This window comes from Macrosteles quadrilineatus, unplaced genomic scaffold, assembly GCF_028750875.1.
Source record: "Macrosteles quadrilineatus isolate MER2022 unplaced genomic scaffold, UCM_ALF_1.0 Scaffold_6__1_contigs__length_79288215, whole genome shotgun sequence".
Lineage (NCBI taxonomy): Eukaryota > Metazoa > Arthropoda > Insecta > Hemiptera > Cicadellidae > Macrosteles > Macrosteles quadrilineatus.
Window position 1 is genome coordinate 30141004 of NW_026542599.1, and position 21748 is coordinate 30162751.

The following is a 21748-nucleotide window of genomic DNA, read 5'->3' on the forward strand; positions in this document are numbered from 1 at the left end:
AGAGTGTATATTTAAACTATCAATACTGTATTAGAATTTAAAAATAACCAATGTATATAATTATTTTACTGTAATAAATTTATATCTTGAGCAACATAAGTTTTCTATTTCATCCATGTTAACTGTATAAATTTATTAAATTTACCTCTTTGTTTTCCTTTACATTATAACCTGAAAGTTTTATCATTATTACTTTTGATGAAAAGTATTATGAATGTAAAGAAATAAACGTTCTTACTGAAATGCAACTTTGTGTTTCAAAGTCTTTTCTTAAAAAATAAAAATACAATATCAACATAAAAATTCTTATAATAAACTGTTAACATTGATATTCCAGTAAGAGATCAATTTATAATTCCTCACTTATCAGCATACAATAGTTATCCAGAACGTCATATACTACGCTTGGCTGGCATTACATCAACTTACTCAAACCTATTTACACCTGTTCACATTTTGTCTTTGTGTTGAAAGCGATCTAATTATAATCCATAACTGTTTTGACGTGTACACTATGTTACTTTCTCAATTGTTCTCCAACATATTTGAGTAATCGACAGTTTTGCTCCAAGTAGAGAATGTTCTTTGAATCTCTGTTATTTCTTCTTGCTATTACAATAAACTCTTTAATATTTTATTTTAAAAAGTTGAAGAATGCAAGCAAACTATCAATATGTGTTGGTGTGGCTTCAGTGGTTGTAGGTGGGATTTTAAGTTTCACTGTTTATTATCATGTAAGTATGATGTAGTGTTTAAGTAACTTTTAACACCATGTAATATAACTCTTTTTGATCCTTTTGAATATTGTTTGATTACTCGAGTTCAATCAAACCAATGTGTTAATCGCCAACAGCTGCAATACTAGTTTTATTTACTTGTGTAGTGACTGATGGTAGAACAATTTTTCAATCATCTAGTAATTTAACAAATTATTACTCAAGATTGTAATATATCATTCTGCAAAACTTAGTTATAAGAGAAGTAGGAACATTTACTATAGGTCGGCCGCTTAGAAAACGACCTCCTCCAGCATTGGTTTAGCATTAGCGCGCAGGTCGTTTTCTAAGCGGCCGAACTATAGAAGCACTATTAGTAAAAAAGTAATTCGTTTCAACCAGTTACTTTATTTTTTACTTTCTTCTCAACCCCAAACAAGTAAACTTCTCATGGGAACAGTTATTAACTTTGAATGGATTTGTCATATGGCATATAAAAACATTCTAGGTCTTTCCTTCTGAAGAAAAGGTAGAAAGGGAATTTGATCAAAATGTTCATTGGAAAGATGCAAAGTCTGTCTACAACTTCACAGTGAAAAATATAAAGGGTGAAAATGTATCATTAGCAGATTACAAGTGAGTATTTATAAATCGATAAATCTCGCACTTTAAATGGTCGAGAATATGTATAGACCCACCTTTACTCGTGTTTTGAACGTTACTTTTGGCCACACTACAAAGAATAATTATTTTGTTCATTACAAAACTCATAGAATTTTTTTACATGTCTTCAATTTAAAGTTAATATTTACTTTAGCTGTTGACAATTGAAACAGTTGATGAAACAATAACAAATATTTCAAGTTGTTGACAGTGGAACATTTTTGGTGGTAAACAATAGACAGCTATTGAAAATATGATGTTTCACAGGTTATAAACACATAAGGAAAACAGCTCAACTAATAGTAGCCTAGTGTAGTGAAAATAAATTTACCTATGACCGTTTTTTAAAGTAGCCATTTCAGTTCAGTTCTTAACAGCTGATTACTTTCATATCAGCATAGTTTCATTTCATATCAGCATAGTTTTTCTCATATCATCACGGGTAACGACCAATGAGGTTCAAGGATTGAGAGAAAAGAAGTACAATTGTAATACTTCAACTCAACTAATCAGCTGATCAGTTGACAATTTTAATTGTTGATCTGGCTTGTTCCTGTTGATACTCGCGTATTATTAACCTAAGTTGGTGGAAGTTAAATGAAGGTTGATTTTAAAATATCAGTTAGTGAAAGTGATGTTGAGGAGATAGAAATGAGAGCACAAACTGTTTGTGCTAATCTTTTGCCACCAAAATCAAAACAAAGGTACCATATGCAATTACATACCAGCAATTCATTAAATGGACGAAACAAAATAAGGTTAAATTGATAAATGAAAAAGTTCTTCTGGTTTATTTTGAAAACCCTTAACCACTTTTCACCCAACTCGTTGTGGACCACATATTCGATGCTGAGATCTAATTGTAAATTAACTGTTTCACTATATATTATTCAGTTGTCCAAAAATATATGCAATATTTCCCTAATTGTACCTGATACAGTAATTATGGTAAGAATGCAGCTAGCAGAACCTATTCCCTGAAAAAGTAACTATTATTTAACAAAGTTTTACAAACACGTAATTACATGAAATCAGCTGATTATACAATAAGTCATTGCATCACTTTCAGTGACAATGACGATAAACGAAAACATAACCTCTCTAGGAAGTTATGAGTAGTGATTGTTAGTAATGAAAAAACCAGATTTTTAGTAATTAAAAAAACTTTTATAGGTAAAGTAGTGTACGCAACTCGCGTTAATAGTCTTTACGACACTCGTAGAAGTTTTTAAGGCACGAGCCTCCATTTCATTTCATACAAAAAAAAAAAAATTCTCCATGGAATTCTCCATTATTATTATTTTGGCTAACCTATATGACTAACTCATCCTTTAGTTCACCACACAGACCAGAAGCTTTATATTGTGACACACGAATGACGTAAAAACAGGAGTGTACCATGTTTTTCAGTGTGTTCATAATTAAATATTAACTAACCAATTTCTCAACAGCATGTATATATTTTGTCCCAGAGGTCATGTGCTGCTGATAGTGAATGTAGCATCAGAATGTGGTTTCACTGATGAAAATTACGAGGAACTGGTAGAGCTGGACAAGAAGTATCGAGAGTCAAAGGGCCTCAGAATATTGGCGTTTCCTTGCAACCAGTTTGGAGAACAAGTATGGTTTGATGTTAATTTTAAACATAATCTAAGTTCAAGTGGATTATAATCTACCTATATAATTAATGTGCTACATGAAACTTTGTCGGTTGAACTCCTCCGCCATTTCTTAACCGATTTTATCCATTGACGTCTCATTCGAAAGATCGTGTCGTGTAGATTTGCAAACTGGCCTTACATTTTTGAAAAAGTCCCTTGGGCTCTGCCCCAGTGGCTTTAAATGTTCCTATGTTATCCTTATGAAGAACATAATTGTTTACATTTTGATCAGCTGTATAATTTAATTGCTGTTATTTATTTTCCAATTCAATGAAACGCATTGAGTACATTTATTTACCATTTGAGTTTGTGTAAACATAACCCCCAAGAAGGATCGTGTTAGTATGGTTGTATCTTAAATTTGTATATTTATCGTTGTTTTGTGTCGCTATGACGGATCGTGTTAGCATGATTGTAACTTAAATTTGTGCATTTATCGTGGTTTTGTGTAGCTATGACGGGTCGTGTTAGCATGATTGTAACTGAAATTTGTGCATTTATCGTTGTTTTGTGTAGCTATAATTTGTTTATTTGTTTTTTTTTTAAATACCTCCGACACGACGACAACGAAACATATACAGGAGGCGTAATCGTGATAACGACCGCAGCTACAGAACAGAACAGAACAGAACTGACCCTGGACAATCTCAAATATTAGGTTACAAATGCGCCCTAACACTACCCCAAAACGACTTTTCGTTATCAATTGGCCCTCTATCAATGAATGGCCTGTGTTGCCTGTACAGCGAGGCATTTTTAGAAGGAGAAAACCGGCGGAATGCTTTAGGTTTATCAGTGACAAAGATAAAAATGGTCCGAGTTACACACCGGTAATCTTTGAGTTGACTCTTTTAAACTCATTGTAAATATGACTGTTATTCGTTTTGAAATAACTCCTGTAATGCTCGAATTCGAGCAACATGTACACTAGTTAAGCATTATACTGCAAAAACCTACAAAAGAATCCTCCCATTAGTCCCATTCTATCAACTTCGGGACGAGCTGTTTACTATCACTTCAGCTGGAGAGTAAAATGAAATAAAATAAATCCCTCCAAACTCGGTCAGTTAATGGTTAATTGTTCACGATTGCTCACAAGGCCTGTCCAATACGGGATTTCAAGCTTAGTTGAGTTAAATTTAGATAAATATAACGGTTTTAATTGTTAGTTTATAATTAAATCCAACCATCATCACCAAGTAGTATAGTTGGATTTATATTTAAAGTATAAGCCTAACCTTGGTTATGTCCAATCCTAGGAACCAGGCACGAATGAGGAAATTTGTAGATTTGCTGAAGTAAAAGGAGCGAAGTTTGATTTATTTGATAAAATTAATGTGAACGGAGAGAATGCTCATCCTCTCTGGAAATATCTGAAATACAAAATGGATAAGATGTAAGTTATAAACCCTTCAGAATATATGATTGCATTTGCAACACGTGCTTAGTACATTGTTTCTCAGTAGCGGCGATTGATCATTTGAAGTAAATCCCAGTTGCAATGCCATTGCCTTTTTAACTGGACCATTTTCACATGGTCTACTCTATTTCTATTATCTACTCTATTATTTATTTATAAAAATTGTTTTTCCTAAGTTCATTTCCAAACTGATTGAAAAAGACTTTAATTTTATACACACATTTTTCTAAGATTTAATTCCTAACAAACAACCTACCCGGGTTTTCGTTATCAATCGCAATAAATACCATATTTAGCAATCTAAAATGGTTTTATAGAGCCTGAAACAACACACTTACTTCATTCAGTAGATGCAATATACTAATCAAAGATTGAATTTTATTGTTAATTTCACTGTAAATTATTATATTCATACAGTGCGAACAGTTACGTTTTTAACTGAATTAAGGGTAGACTGTTGGGATATGGGTTATTTACAAGAACGGATCTGGAACATTTCTTATATGTAAAAGGCCCGTGATAGATCATTGCCTAAGTAAAATTAGAAATCGGAGGGGTGAAACCTTATATACCTATTGAATTTGCAGTTATGTAATAACCAAATTTTCCTACTAAAATAACCATAATACATATTTAAAATACTCTTTTTTTCTTTAGTGCTATTGAGTGGAATTTTGCAAAATTTGTCGTGGACAAGAGTGGAAGAGTAGTGAGAAGATTCCATCCGGATGTTACTCCATTTGTAAGTATTACCCTTTCACATTTCCAGTGCTAAAAGTATTCAGTATAAAACCATGGTGGATGTTAATAGATCATAATTTAGGTGGTAAAACTGAACAAAGTCTACATTGGCATTGTTTTAAAAATAATCTAAGCCTTATAGACAAAAAGTTTGGTATTATTTCTGAAACATTGAGTTTTCAGTTTATTTCAATGGAAATCCAAATGGTCTGATAAAGGGGCTCACTTAAAAGGCCATTGAGCTCAACTCTCTGTAGACATTTTACACCGAATTACCTTTTTTCCATATCTAAACCCCCCCCCCCCAACACCCCCTTGGACTAAATCCCCCCCCCTAACACTCCCTAAATTCCCCTTGACACAAATTTTCTCATCCAGATCAGCTGTCTCATCATACCCCTTTTCCATGAAAATCAGAAGAGAATCTTAAAAACTAGGCCTTTTTACGTCCTGATTTTGTTGCATCAGGTTTCAGGCGTATTTTTACATTTCAGGAAGTAGCAGAAACTTTGGCTGAGGTTTGGTGAAAACGAAAACTCTTAAGAACTTAACAATTCTACTCATCTATTACTGAGAACTGGCTATAGATTTGTTATACAAATATACACATTTTACTGGAATTTTTATTATAATAAAGCGTAAAACATATATTTTATTTTATAGAACTTCGTATTTGTTATTTTAACTTTATAGAAGCAAACAATACTAGTGCACCTGTCGGTCGAATTTGAGCAATTGCTAAGTATTATAGGTGTTATTTCAAAACGAATAACCCTAACACTCATAATTTCCTTTGTAAAAGAGTCAACTCCAAGATAATGTAATCATTCACTCCACTCCAGTTATCGAAACTGAGAACGCTATTGTGTGTATCATATGTTTACTATAAACAGCTGCAATTAATACAAATTATTTGTCTGTATAAGTAAACAAAATCATGCAGCATAAGTAAACATGAGTGTGCAGCATACTCAAGCTTTATGTATTGTAAATTTATGAGTTTTTGCACAATTTTAAACATTTAAGAACAATTTTGTTAACATAGGGTCTCATGGTGGGGGCTCGTTCCCCTGTTGCCCATATTGATGGATGACCTTGCAACCATATCCCAGCGTTTGCTTTATAAAAAAAAATGAAAAGGTAAATAAAACTAGACATTTAACTAAACATATTCTTTATTAATATTAACAAAACTTACAGTCATTTTTAGGTACTAGTTTCATCATGGAGCTCTAACCAAAGTGCAGTCGCACTCGACCCTTTAACAATCCTTACAAATAGTAATATGGTCAACGGTAACATCAAATAGTCTACATTTACGGCATTTGCTGGTTACAACTGACAAATAAACACTGCAAGAAGTCGTGGTTTAGGTGACTAGCTCCATTTAAGTAACGGAAAAAATACTGTAGAGCTGGTATGTGTAGTTGTGCCTATGGTGATGATTGTTTTTAAGATTTACAAACGTTTAAAGTTAAAGTTAAAACAAAACTATTGGGGTAAAGAAACCCCAATATGGAGAAATCAAATTACTAACCGCTTTTAAGAAAATGGAGCTAAACCCCTATAACACACTTCTTTAACATCTGTAAATAAAGCTAGGACGAGGAGAAACTGTGTAGTTTGCCAGAGAATAAATTGTGATAATTCCGGCAATGTAGCGTTCAATATTCCATCGTAACAAGTAGTATAACATTCCTCCGAGACACTTATAGATAAAACATCCTTTGATATGTAAGCACACCAGGGGTATGCCACTATTTACAACCTAAGATTTGGTAACTATCTGTAATTATTTAATATATTACAAAATGCAAATATTTTTTTTTTAGTTTATTACATTTCGATATCATGTTAGAATGTATACAAATTATAAAACCGTATTATATAAACAAAATATTGGAAGAAGATACATTAATAATTTATTATAAAAAATGTTTGGAAGAACTTTGATGTTGGGTTTAGAATAATTTTGTAATAAAACATCGATATCAAGATCTGAAAGGTTTGAAGAACTAGCAGTATTGGGTTTCATTATTTGGCACATTACAAAACACACTTAGTAATAAATTATAAAAATTACAATCTATACTAACTGAAGGCAGTATTTTTGTTAACCTGATTATTTATAAAAATAACGAACTCGGTTTTTACAAAGTACCCGAAGAGTGATTAAAATCGATCGTGGCATTGCTTATTGCCACAGTCATCAGTCTCAAAGAAAAATGAGACACTTAAATCTTAAATCTAACATTGGTAACATTTTGGTTATCCTAAGTTCCCTGTAGGGCAGTCTTTTAAAAGTAAACATGTTTATTACCTTAAATCCACTGGTAAGCACTGAATCATGTCTTGTAGTTGGGGTACTCTTTGTACCAAGATCTGCGTATAGTTTGGTAAGGTGAAACTTAATACCCCTATTTAAAGTTGCAACTTTGGGTCTGAAATCTTGCTATATAAAATGGACTCTTAAGATAATGTTTCAGAAATTGAACTGTTGAGACTCGCTTCAAAATGGCACTTGTGGAAATTGTGCAAAGTTATCTTTACTCATTCAATTCAATTTCTTGAATTTAGTCACAGATTATCTTACTGCCCAGGTGGAAACATGAAATTGCATTATATATCACCACAGACACTATTTAAAATGTTGAAACCGGACAGAAAGACAGTTTCAGAACCAAAGTTGCAACATCTAACAAAGGTAAGCTCTCCAACCCTCGTGTTTGCTACTTCAAGTAGCAAGTTGTTCGCTTCATCATCCACCAACGCAGATCATATCTTCCAGCCACTACTTAGGCTGGAGAGGGGGTGCGGCTATACATCTATCTGGAAGCTTGTTTCTCTAGTGAGCCGAGAAGGGTTAGACCCGATACTTCCCCTGGACGACCTTCGACCCATCTTCATGTCACACTCGGCTTCACTCAACTCTCTAGAGTGCGAACGAGAGTCTGAGAACCGCGAAGGAGGCTGGATACGCTCGGAGAAACTGGAACAAACGCTGCGGGGCGTCAGGATGTCTGCGGTGCTGGAATAGAAGATCGTAAAAGATTTTTTTATTACCGTGAAATATTTAAAATACTCCATAAACTTTACTGTAACATACACAAACAGTAAAACAGCTTATAGCACGTGTTGTTGATTGGTACATATGGATACGGAATGGAAAAACTACTAACTTACTCAAGAAAAGAGTTACAGGTAGTTGAAAGCACCATTTCCCTCCTGGAGTTTTGCAACTTTTATTCTAGTATACTTCCGTTTTAGGGGTAAAATACGTATTACTATTAAGTTAATTATTGTATTGTCAACTTTTTGTGTTCTAACTGCCTGAATAAGGTCTATTGTATCTACAGAAATCTGCAATTCTTCAGCTGAACAAATACATCACTCCTACTTATCCAAACAAATCGGGACCGGACACTGATTATGGATTTCCAAATTGTTAAAATTATCCAGAAATGCTGGTAACAATGTACATTTACTGTAAATGACTAAACATAAATGTATTTTCTCCCCTGATCATGTCAAGATTGTGATCATTTCCTGTAATCATGGTGACACCATGATTGGCTTCTGCAATTACGGAAATATAAATGATTACCTACCGTAACACAGCAACACCCATTATTAACTCCCATCATTACGTTCTGCTAACTACAAAATGACCTCATGCACCAAAAGAAAGCCGTTAATAAATGAATGCTTGGCAATAGGCTACTGGGGATCAAATTGTACATACAATTCATAGAGTTTTTCTGAGTCATAAAAATTCAAGAACAATTCACTGATTTCATGGTTTCCGAGTGGCTGGACACCCTGTTTAATATTTCAGTCACATGTAGCTTTGTTTTTAATTTAAATACAGTAACCTTTTCACCAACAATTAACATTAGTGAGACTCTGATGTAGCCTGTGTGGCTTAACTGTAATGCCACACATTAACTGTAATGTTTCAGATAAGACTAAATACTACGACACACATTTTCTCTTACCTGAATGTTGTCTCCTCAGTGTGAGACGAGTAGCCACTGCTGCTCTTCACAGGTCGTTTGCCCAACAGCTGTTGTTTGCCTTTGGACTTGCGAGAGGGCGGCAACGCCTTTCTTGCACCATTGGGCGACGTCTCTGAGGAAGAGCTTGTCTCCTCATCCCCCTTGCCCACATCTGGAAAACAGCCCCAATAAAATAAAAATCTCACCTAAGTATTCAAACGAGAAATCTGCTGTCTAAGACAGTGGCGGAGGTCATGGGGTTATATTATGTTTAATGAGAAACTTTTACATTAATTTATAGATATTCCTCCATAGGTATGAGGAGTCGGCTACCCTCTCGCCATGCCCTTCCTAACCGCTGCCACAGATGGTAAAATTAGTTCTCTGCCCAGTTTTGGCAACTAACTGTGTATAGGCAACAAGATATTAGAATGAGGGCAAGATTATTTTGTATGTTTAACATAATAAGAACTAAGTGAATGACTGAAATAGCCCCAACTGTCAAAATTAAAACTATTGCACTTTTTGCTATTAGTTTAGGTAGGTATTCATTAATTGCAAAAATACAACCTTCTTGGAAAAGGTTCACACTTCACAAAAGTAAAATTGATTAGTTAAGTTTGCAAAATCATCTATGTAAATAAAATTAGAGTTTTGTCTGTAGGGTACATGGCTCAGAATTACAAATTTTTGGGTCATTTTAACATTTTATACAAGTCTTATATCAATTTCTGGCCGTCTGTCTGTCTGTCACAGTCGAGAAGGCATTTTATGTGGCCTACCTAGAAAACTAGAGTAGGCCTACCGATCATGATTCTATTAGTTTAGTTGTATTCACAGTATTGGCGAGAGTGTCTTTAGCCATTAAAATATGGCCTCACTATTTTGGAAATAAAATAACGGACGATCAAAAGCCAAATTTCGTGCGATTTTTTTCAAGTTTTCTCCCTATGTTTACTACATACATCATTTTTGAAATTACTAACAGCTGTTTGGATGAATATTCTTTTTTCTAGCTGTTACTGATATGTTTACAATAAATGTTGTTTACTAATACTGTGTAACGATTTCTGCTCACAATTCAAATCAAATCAAATCAAACATACTTTATTTCCAAATAATAATACAGAATATAAATTATAACATAACTTCCAGTGGACAGACACCCTACTTGCTATTGCATAGATAAAAATAGGTACCTAATTAAATATAAAAATACAAATAAACTTAATAATAACAACAAAGGATGTAAGGTCTCAGAGAAGCTATGTTAAACATAAGGAAATAAGCCTACATGGGCTGGAAGCCTGTGCGTAGGCTCAGTCGCTATCAGTGACTGACGTATTTGTTGGAAAAATAAATAAAATGGAAAATAATATGAATATAAATAATATTTATATTCATAGATATTCAGAGAATCTTAAAAACAAATGATTTAATATAATTGTAAAACTATTCTGATTCTAAATTGGTGAATGAGCAATTTAAGGAATGAGGCAAGGCGGAGGGCACATACATATAAATATATGTAGTTAAGAATGTTCGATGTTAGTAATTCAGTTATTCAGTAAAGATTACGGGAGAATAAAGTAGAGTCAAGTCTGCCTGTACTCTGCTTTGATTAGGAGTTCTGATTCATCTACACCCCACTCTATCAGACAGCCAGTGATGCATTTTTTGAAAATAGTAATCGATGGAGAATGGAACAAATGATAAGAATTACAACGGGAGATAACATTACGATATAAAACTTCAGAAATGTAAGAGGAATTTGTTAATGAGTAAGACTTGGCTAAATGGGAGGTAGTTATTCCAACATTCTGTGCATATCGGGTATTATAAGAATGTGATGTTTGGTTAAAAATAGAATCGAAGTTCTTGAAAATATGAATTGAAAGAAATTTGATAAATAACTGTCTGACACTGAGTAAGGATAGTTCACGAAATAATGTGTTAGTGGGGTATCGAATTGGCTTATTGAAACAAACTTTGAGTAACAACTTCTGAAGGACAAAGAGAGGTTCTAAAAAAGTGGGAAAAGCTCCGCCCCATACGATAATGCCAAATGAAAGTAACGACTGGACATAGGCGTAATATGCTAGCTTCATTTCCTGTGTTGTTAATATGTCACGCAGTTTCCTAAATGCAAATATATATTTACGTAATTTAGAGGTTAAAAAATGTATGTGGTCAGACCACTTCATACGATTGTCAAAAATCACACCTAAATATTTATAGGAATTTACTTTCTCAATTTGCTCACAAGAGCAAAATCTATTTAAAAAGTTGCCACAAGAGTGAATTGAAATATTTTCCAAGTTATAATCAGTAGTATCTCTTAGTGAAATTGGTAAGAATTTGGTTTTTGAAACATTTAAGGATAGAACATTTTGGTCAAACCATTTTTGTATTAAAAGAAGATCATGATTAGCATCATCACGGACGTTTTCCCAACTTGTCCCGTTTTCAAGAATGACGGTATCATCGGCAAATAAAAACAGTTTGCCTTTAATTGAAAGTTTTGTGATATTATTTATATAAATTAAGAACAGGACAGGCCCAAGAGTGCTTCCTTGAATTACCCCATAGTTTATGGGTTTTACGTCACTGGAAATTCCGTTAATCACCACACTTTGCTTTCTGTCGGATAAATAGCTTTGAAACCACTGATGAGCGGTGCCACGAATGCCAATGTTTTCTAGTTTAACTAATAGCTTTGTTCGATCAACAGAATCAAATGCCTTTTTTAAATCTAGGAATACTAGCATACTCCGTCTGTTGTGAGAGATATTATCATTTATGTTTTTACTTACTTCGAATAGAGCGTCAGATATATTTTTTTCTTTTACAAAACCGTACTGTTCTTTGCTTAAAATTTCGTTTGTTTCAAGGTAATTAACAAGCTGATCTTTCACAATGCGTTCTAAAATTTTTGAGAAAACACTCAGCATAGATATGGGGCGGAAGTTATTGACGTCTGAAAAATCGTTGGATTTGTAAAGAGGATATACTTTGGCTGTCTTAAAGGGGGTTGGAAAAGTGCCTGATGTTAAACTTAGATTGATCAAATGAGTTAGCGGTAGGAGAAAAATATGTATTTGTTGTTTTAGAAAATCAGCAGATATATTGTCAAAGCCAGGTGCAGACCCTCCCCTAAGTGAGTTAACGTAACGTGTGACGTCATGTTCAGTGACTGTATGTAGCGTGAGCTGCGAGTCATATCTGTAGTCAGCGTCGTTCAGTATTGGGGTTCCTCCAGAGTCAATATTATTGGCCAGATTTTGACCAACAAGAGAGAAAAAAGTATTGAAATCACTAGCAATTCGCTTTAATGTTTCATCGTTAAAAACATGTGATTGAGGTAAAAACTTCTGTACAGGAAACGCATCTCGAGATTTGACTCTCCCAGACAGCTCATTGATAACACCCCAAAGCACTTTGGGATCTTTATTCCCCTGATTAATTTTGCTTCTGTAATAATCTCTCTTTGCATTTTTTAACGATCGACTTAAATTGCTTCTAACTATGATAAAGCGAATCCTTAGGTTTTCATTAAAAGGTTGTTTTTTTAGAGTTTTACTAAGCTTGTCCCTCTCACGAATTTGTTGAACAAGATCCAGCGTTATCCAAGGTTTAATCTTTTTAAATCTTGTATTGTTATTTGATAATTTTCTTGAGCTTTCATTAGACACTGATATAATTTCGTTAAAACGCTCAGAACATACATTGGTATCGAAACAGTTCAGAACGGTTCCCCAATCTGCGTGAGTAAGATTGTCGGCAAGTAGTGTGCGGTCAATGTAAGTGTGACGTGTCTTGTCGGACTGGTTATTGGATAAATTGTTCGTGGTTACAGTCAAATTCAGTGCAGTTCCATAGTGATCGGTGATACCTGTCTCAAAAATAGCTGTATCTATATATTTTAAATCTGCAATACGGACAAATATATGATCCAAACAAGACATAGAGTTATAAGAGACACGTGTGGGTTTATCAATGCACTGAACTAAGCCATTGCCTATCAAACAATTTAAATATCTGTCAGAAATGTGATTACCTTTGAGCAAGTCAATATTTATATCACCCACAAAAATCATCTTTACATTCAAAGGCAAATAGTTAAAGAATTCTTCGAGTTCTGATAAAAATAAGTCAACGTTGCTGTCATGAGTTCTGTACAGTGTAGTGAGAATGTATTGCTCACTGTGTAAAGTAAAGTTCAAGCGTAAACCAAAAACGTCTCCAATAGTAATCTGTACATAAGTGAAAGCCAGACGATTATTAACATAAACTAGTACACCGTCATTCTGATTGCGATAGTTATCTGTAGTCACAAGGTCAAAGCCCTCTATAACCTCTCCCCTCACCCCACCCCTCAACCAACATTCAGAAAGAACAATGAAATCAAGATTATGAATAAACGGATGTAATAAGACTAACAACTCGTCAAAATTTTTCTGGATACTACGAATATTAATGTGAAATAATTTTAACGTGCTATCATTAAGTTTCGTATTAAAAAAATTAAAATAATCCGTCTCTGTGTCTAATGCTACACAGGAATTAAATGAAAGTATATCGTCATCCACTTCACCCAACATGACCTCTGCACAGCCTCCCACCCAGTCAAGGACCCTGAATTTAGAGTAGGAAAAAACTAAATATAATAAAAAATCAAGTAATAATTGTAACAGAGTTGTAAAAGTTACGATATTTAACATATTAAAATTGAGCTTTAGAGTCCAAAGCTATACTAACCTTAAATAACAAATAATTGTAACATTAATGAAAAACTAAAATGTCTTTAACCCTGAACATGTGGTACGAGTATTAAAAATTGTAAAAGCAAATCCAAAAGCAAGTAAGATTAATAACGTATGGCTTACACAACAGATTTGATTGATCGCAAGTACAATAATATGTGTAAAACTGTAAATTAAATTAAATAACAAACCATTCCCACCCAGTTCGGGAACCGGAGATTCTGTGTATATCAACTTGTACTTTGAGTTTTGATAACCAAGAAAAAAAATCTGTGTTGGACTGGGAAATTTTCATTTTTTTAGTCATCGGCACCAAAAGCCTACAATCGAGGTTTCCACTCATTACGGCGTTTCGAATGCTGTCGTGTCAAGTAAAAAAATAACAACTACACCGGGTGATCGTGGATGTTGCTGCAATTTCAGAAGATCTGTGTGATTTCATTTTGATCGTAACAATCGCTATTCCAATGTGTCAGTTTCGGTTTCGACTCACCACTATTGTGCTAACTATCCGTTGACCATACCACCAATAGGCCTGTGGTCCATATCCTATTGGTACATAGGCCTGCCCAATTATCCACAGCCAAATTTCGACGACGACTCTCGTCGGTACTGGTACTTTTCCCCAAGAACCAGTTTAATGTTAAGTTAATCGTTGATTATCAAATAGAACAAAAAATATTTATATCCGGGTGACATTTAATTGCAAAGCATTTGGTTTGGCTTGAAACTGTCAGATATTGTTTTCGAATGTTGTGAGTATTCCTATAATCTATTGAACTGAATATAATAAGGTTTCAACTGACTACAAGATACCCGTCCATAGAAGGGGCACACAGCTAGTAAATAATAAACATAATTCATCCATATATTGTAATTATTATTATTATTACCTCCTTCACTGAGTGGAATGCAAAAATATTACTCTATAAAGTTTTATGGTAGAAAAAAAGGGTGGAAAACATCACACAATAATACAGTGGCTCTTAACCGACCTCGTATTAACCGATAATCGGATTATCCGCCTTCCATTGTAAAATAATGCAGTTTGTTTTAACCGATTTTGCTTTGAGAGCAGCTCGGTTTAACCGCCGCTTTCTAGGAATCTCGGCATTTCCGCTCCCACGCTGGGCGATGAGACCTGAACCATACGCTTATCTCCATAGGATATGACTAACAATAAGTTATTTTGTGTTGATCACAAAAGATATAGCATAGCCTATTGTCAGTTTGTCATCATCGTTCGTAGCTCGAGCACATCTGATCTGATTTGTTATCTGTGCGGCAAACTTATAACATCATAAACTGCGTTACGATTTTGAGAACTGATTTCTTATCGCCGGAGTAAACAAACAATGCAACTTATATGGAAGGGGGGTTAACAATTCCAAGGTCAAGATAGTTTTTGTGCTTGAGCCTTCAGTGAGAGGCTATAAATAAACGTCCTGTCTTGTAACAAAATGGTCGCTTGTATCTTTAATGTCGACAAAAGGTTCTGTACTGTATTACGATGTATTTCGAAAGCATCAATTAATACATTACAGTACTAAAGTTATTAAAATAGGAATTTTATTGACTCTTGCGTAGTATTATAATATATTCCACTGAAAGTAGTCCTATTTGACTTAACCGTGCTTTGTGTTTATTTGTGACTTTTCTATCAATATGAAAAAGGAGATAAGAGTAGTTTATTTGATAAATAATGCAAGTATGATTTCAAAATAATGATTATATAATTCCAAATGAATAGCACTTCATTGTGTTATGATTTTAGATATTACCCGTTTTATCCGACCTTTTGAGTTATCCGACCTAGGTCTGGTCCCATTAGGGTCGGTTAAGACCCCCTACTGTATTGCATTTTCCCATCTAGATTGTCTCATCAGGATTCACATGCACAAAATTGAAGGATGAATTATACACAATTTACCTCGAGGCATACGATGCCTGAAGGACACGAGCTCCTGACTAGCAGAGTTGTGTCGTCCCGTGTCCCCCTCACTGTCTGAGCCGAGGGTATCGTACTCTGAAATAGGCAGGTGCAGCGTTAGAATCTTCTTCACCTCAGAGTCTGTGCTGCCCAGGTTGTCTGATTCTGAAACACGACGTGTCAATGCTCGCTCTGTTACGTTTCTGCACTAAGAGGGAATTGACAGAATTGTATTTTTAGTACAGGACGGGATTTTTACTTCCTGATTATCAGGACGGGAACAGAACAGAATTTTTCATCTTGTAACAAAGGTAAACATTAGTTTTGTAAAAATTCTTGCACATAGCAAAAATGACAAACAAAATCAATTTGCAGTCTTTGCACACTGTTCTGTAAAAATAACATTCACAAAAACATATTTGGTGCAATTTAATTGGGGAGCATCAGTTTTATTAGTATAAACACCACAGTACAGTATTTATAAAACTTAAGACCTGCTTTCCTGAAAAAATCTTGATATCAAGGTAGTCTTGAAAATCTTCACTTAAATGTCATATAATAAGTCATATTTACCTTGACTCTCGGAGTGTGGATCTCTCAGTCTTCCTCCTTTTCTCCTTACTTTAGTGTACTCTGGTTCCTTTTGCTGAAAAAAAACATACAATTTTAGGCAAAAAGGAAAGCTAATATTAAATTTCAACTATATCTTTATCTTAATTAATGGAGCTGATTACTAACTTACTACTGGAAATTGTTTCTATAAAAAGAATAAGTATATGATGCATTGTTTTGAACTTATGTTTAAGAAAAAGTTGGGCAAAACTAATTGTATTTGTAGTACCCATTAGAGTTATTGGCCTCTACGAAAAGCCACACAGAAGCAGCTCATTTACAATGCCATTTGGCATTTGGACTTGTTTTGTTAGACTTCCTTTCAATGAATGGTATGGCATCAGTGACATGAATTGATCACACCAAAAAAATCATATCTGATTTCCTCTTTTATTAAAAAATAAATTGAAAGGCTTACAGCGGTAGAATATGTCTTTAGTAAATTTTTAACTAACCGACTAGTAGGTTTGCTATGAACGACACCAATCGTATATCTCCCCTACACTCATTAAGATGATGGGAAGGAAAAGAACTGTAAAGAACATGGGGAAAAAGACATTTTTCTTTGCTTCTTGTTATCTTAACCAAAACAATCCAAGCTGAATTAGTCCTTGGTATAATCCTTAAGAAACTATGGAACTTTACAGAAAATATGTTAATAAAACAAAGACTCACATATTTAGGCTTGTAGGTGTCGGCAGTGGTAGTCTTGGGCTCGTGGTAGACAAACGATCCTCTGACAGAGTGGTACGGTCCACTGTAGACATTGCCACTGTACGTGCTCTCACTGTAAGGCTGTTTGGACAACTGGAATGTTGCGTATGGACAAATGTCCTCGATGTACTCTGCAACATTATTTACATCACTGTATAACACCAACCTTTGAGCCCCAAAAGCTAATGATAGCCTTCAACAGTAACATTACCAAACATCTCTTACATCTATGCGTTTAATAAAAACAGCTAAAATTCGTTGCAAGCACAGAAAAGTAAGAAATGAGAAAGAGGTAACATCTTGCCCGAATGTGGAAACATTATCTTTGTCTCCTCCGACCATGGGGAAATCATGAACGAATCCTTTGCCCGCGGAGAAATAGAAACATCTTGCATGAGTCTCTCGCATCATCTTTGTCTGCTTTGATCATGACAAAATCGTGTAGATCTTCCGAGTTTGCGGGGACATGATCTTCTACTCCCGCTGTCGCGATAAAATCCTGGACATCTTCCACGTAGTGGCAACTCCTACCTTAACGGTGAAATACTGAAGAACTTTTTCGGTCATGCAGATTTCATTGCAGATTATCGCCGAAATAAATTTATAAAGACAAAAAAATTGAGAACTGTTGTGCCTGCCGTTAAGAAAATACGGCCCTGGCTATATAATATCAGCCTTTTTTAGGAGAGCTTTGTTGATAACCCAATAACAAACATGACATCTGAGTCAAGAATATACCGTTACTACGATCAAACAACTGAGCTAGAGATTTAACTGGAGGTAGCAATGAATGAGAGAAAGTTGGCCGCCATATGTACTTGGGGTAGTATACATTGTACTTAGTGGTGTATTAGAGGCAGGTTGGTGGGAATAGGGGATTGTGGGATTGTAATAAAGCCATGAGCCAATGAGATGGTTGATTCCTCTAGATGGGACTAATGTAACTTGCCATTGCTACGTCCAACAGCTATTCTAGCTCAGTCTCAAAGTGTATCAAAACCACAAATCTACATATTTGAAGGCAACACAAACCTATATATTGAGTTTCAGTGTGTAAATGATAGAACCTACCCGTACCTGTTGAGTCAGTCTTGTATGTGGCAGAGTCCAGTGACAGTTGGCCGCTCTGTCCGCCGTGTACTGCGTATTGCTGGTCTCTGTTCTGTTGATTCTGCATTTGAGCCACAGACGCAGACTCTGCCAGGTTGTTCTTGTCCAGTCCTGGCACGAGCATGTGTTAGATTAACATAGGAGTATATACATGTTGTGAGTAAACTATTTTATAGAATCTATTTATGATCCATTGTAGGATCCTACCTATAGTATATGGTTGCTATATTTAGACACACTCAAGGGATTTAGCTAAAAACTGGAAACCTATATTTGCCAAAAATAGGTGGGGTGGGCTTCCCATGGAGAACTAATAAAAAATTAAATTATATACCAACATAGAAAATGTAATTATTTTAGTTTGTCTTGGCACACATCTTATTCCTACAACACCCATTAACATTTCTTCTCAGTTCTCAGTCAGTGAAAGTAAAATGAATAAATTTAACATATTTTTTATTTTATCTTTTTTTTGTAGACATTTATTGTGCTCTTAAGTTATACCGTGGCCATGTTTGAGAATCTTGGACATCTTACCATCCCAGGACATTAGTAGCAAAAGGAGGTATGGAAACCATACTCAAGGCAGCTAATAAGTTCTGCGACTCTTCATACTTACATCAAGTAAAGGGTGTCCCAATAAGAACGCCGGATTTAAATTGTTAATAAACCATATATTTCCATGCTAAAATTACAATATGAAACAGGAATCTTAAAGCTTAGTATCCCCGATTAGTAATGTATTATCATGTCTTTTAAGTGCCCACCTGCTGCCTGCTGACAAGCCCGACATCTTTTGACAATGTTTTCCATAACTTATTCACCTTCTTGCTGTTGAACTCTATTAATGGCACGAATAATTTCCTCCTTCATGTCTTGGATTGTTTGAGGATTATTGGCGCAAACAAGCGACTTTAAATAACCTCACAGAAAGTAGTCACTCGGTGTTAAATCGCACGATGAATGTGTGCTTCATCGCTAAACAGCAAAGTTGTTGAAAATATGTCATTTTCAGCTTGATTTCCAACCACCTATCTTACAAATTCAAGCCGTTTTACGGGATCTCTTGGCTTGATCTCTTGTGTGAGTTGAATTTTGTAAGGGAACATGTATTATACAGAAATTCTTTGTACTGTGCTCTGAGCTAGGCCTAACTGCTGACTACGCCGACGAATCGATGTTCTTGCGTTGTCCTCTACACTATCATGTATAGCATCAATATTTTCAAGGGAGCGACCTGCCCGACTGCGCACTGGTCTTTTAATTTCCAAAACTGAGCCAAATTCTTCGAACTTAGAAATCAATCTTCGGACAGACGACTTTCGTGCATTGTCTCGGCCGAAAATTGCGCGCAACTTCCGCACCGTTTCAGCGAAACGTTCCCTGTACTTGTAGTGCACTTTAACTATGACCACGTGTTGATCCGTCGTGTAACGATTCATGACTACAAATGGGACCTAATACTGATTAAATCACTAATAATTTGGAAATTCCTATTGAAATACAGATAAGAATAAGACGCTCCTAAAATCCGGCGTTCTTACTGGGACACCCTTTAGTTTGTAAGCACTATAAAACAAATTTTTTTTTATATTTCAGACATTTTACTATACCTTGACTGTTGCAGAAGGAGTTGGAAACCTTATTCAGGGCAGCTAAGTAGCTACAGAAACTCTAACACTTACTTCTTTTCCTGAAGTAGAAGCCAGCTGAGGCAGTCAAGGAGAGGATGGCCAGAAGTAGGAAGACACAAGCCACAATCTTGAGGTTGGTGTAAAGATGAGCACCATTGTTGGATGACACTGGGCTTAGCAGCTCTGGCATGATAGTGGCTGAAATTTTGAATGATGTAAGCAATACACTTAACTTGACCTTGAAAACGATTGGCTTAAACTCAAAAGCTTTATTTTGAAACTACCAACCCCTTGAGGTTTTTCTATTGGATTTCTCTCCACTTTTAAGTGGCAATGGTGTACCATCATCATCATGTTTAAAATTTACTGTCACCAGTTTTAGAATAAACAAATTAAGATCGTTGAGTTTTAATCACCAACAAAGTTTGCTGATGTAGTTTACTAATTCAGTAGATGGGACAGAGCTTATTGTAAGCTATAGCATCTTTTATGTCACAACAGCTATCTCAGTAACAAAAAATAAGGAAGAAAATATGAATTTTAGACTGCTGTAGGTGGGTCATTCAACTATGATCTTTTAGAATAAAAGGCTGCAGCTGGTCCATATAGTATCGTTCAATATCCAAAAGTTCGTTAACTAACCTCCATCAGGCGTGAGTGTGGTGAAGTTGTAAGTGGCGACCTTCGACCCCGCGTTGTTGTGTGCCGTCACCTTGAGGTAGTAGCGGGTAGCAGGCGCCAGACTGCCGATGCTGTGAACTCTCTCCGTGGGCTGGACGTGGTTGGACACCAAGGTCCAGTCTGCCCTGGCTTCTTCCCGATACTCTACGATGAAGTAGAGGATAGGACAGCCTCCGTCTCCCCACGCGTCTAGCCACACGGTAACTGCCGTGGAGTTGACTGTCAGTAGCTGCGATGCCTTGGGCATCACCGGTGCTGCAATGTTGTTATGTATTTAGGAGAGGTAGTCAATTGTTATAGTAGACCTAACCTAGGAGTTCCTAATGGAGGTTTATCTAATAAGTGCTGTTGTGTATTAAGGTCTCCTACGAGCTCCAGTCCTGACTCAATGAATTCAGATCCATCAACTGGCAATGGACTTCAATGGTTAACCCCTACCCTTTATATCATAGGAACCTAAACAAAGAACCTGATTCATGCTTAGCTGGAGTGTCTTTTATTATTATTTTTCTTATTACCAACTACTATGGTAAGAAGAAGACAATCAAAAATTCAGGCCAACACTTATAAAAAAACACTTTGAATACCTGTGATTATTCATAGATATAAAGCCTTTTTATTTTTTACCTTATTGTATAGTAAAAAATACAAATTATTTTATATAAGTCTATGGTGGACTCACCCTCTGAGTGAGTATCTCTAGCTTTTAATCAACCTGTCTAAATTAAAAGGAGAGATTAAAAGCCAGAGGTTGTTACGTTGAACTGGACACATTTTGAGGGAAAAAGACTTTTAAGAAACATTGTGAAATGCTCCTGAAACCAAAAGACTAGCTGGAATGCTCAAAGAATGATGATGAGAATGGTCTTGAGGGATATGAGAAAGTCAGGGCTTAGAGCGAGTGGCTGTATTGATGAAGGCAGATATACCGCCTGGAGTTTGAGATACAACTGTGAGATACATACATATGGGTAGGAAATATATTGGATTAGTACAAGGCTTGAGGTAGTACTACCCGAAACTAGTTACAAATATTTTTAATATTAGTAAATCCAAATATATATCCGTCAGAGTTTTGTAACTCAAAGTGCAATTTTTCTCTACAAAT

General features: G+C 35.3%; 2 protein-coding genes across 5 annotated transcripts in view; one reads left to right on the plus strand and one right to left on the minus strand.

Moving 5' to 3' along the window:
- Positions 1–481: 481 nt before the first annotated feature.
- On the plus strand, positions 482–5834 carry LOC128996334 (uncharacterized). Its single transcript, XM_054421594.1, has 6 exons — positions 482–734; positions 1225–1352; positions 2852–2999; positions 4300–4436; positions 5118–5202; positions 5696–5834. The coding sequence occupies exons 1-6, from the start codon at positions 579–581 to the stop codon at positions 5726–5728; spliced, it is 687 nt and encodes a 228-aa protein (XP_054277569.1). The 5' UTR covers positions 482–578; the 3' UTR covers positions 5729–5834.
- A 524-nt stretch (positions 5835–6358) lies between these two features.
- Positions 6359–21748, minus strand: part of LOC128996372 (cell adhesion molecule Dscam2) — a 190050-nt gene continuing 174660 nt past the window's right edge. Inside the window, exons 34-41 of one of the 4 annotated variants that reach the window (XM_054421668.1) lie at positions 20602–20895; positions 20011–20157; positions 18293–18436; positions 17177–17346; positions 16463–16535; positions 15890–15985; positions 9197–9368; positions 6359–8229 (exon numbers count right to left, since the gene is read on the minus strand). In XM_054421668.1, the coding sequence (XP_054277643.1) occupies positions 8019–8229; positions 9197–9368; positions 15890–15985; positions 16463–16535; positions 17177–17346; positions 18293–18436; positions 20011–20157; positions 20602–20895 (1307 nt within the window). In that variant the 3' untranslated portion in view covers positions 6359–8018. Of the gene's footprint in view, positions 8230–9196; positions 9369–15889; positions 16055–16462; positions 16536–17176; positions 17347–18286; positions 18437–20010; positions 20158–20601; positions 20896–21748 lie in introns of all 4 variants that reach the window. The other 3 variants (XM_054421666.1, XM_054421667.1, XM_054421665.1) reach the window with 3 other exon arrangements.

Bases quoted from the DNA above. Each gene is read 5' to 3' on its own strand.
- LOC128996334 (XM_054421594.1), top strand. From the start codon at position 579: ATGTTCTTTGAATCTCTGTTATTTCTTCTTGCTATTACAATAAACTCT. The intron at 735-1,224 runs GTAAGTATGATG...AAAACATTCTAG, and splicing joins GTTTCACTGTTTATTATCAT to GTCTTTCCTTCTGAAGAAAA. The intron at 1,353-2,851 runs GTGAGTATTTAT...ATTTTGTCCCAG, and splicing joins GTATCATTAGCAGATTACAA to AGGTCATGTGCTGCTGATAG.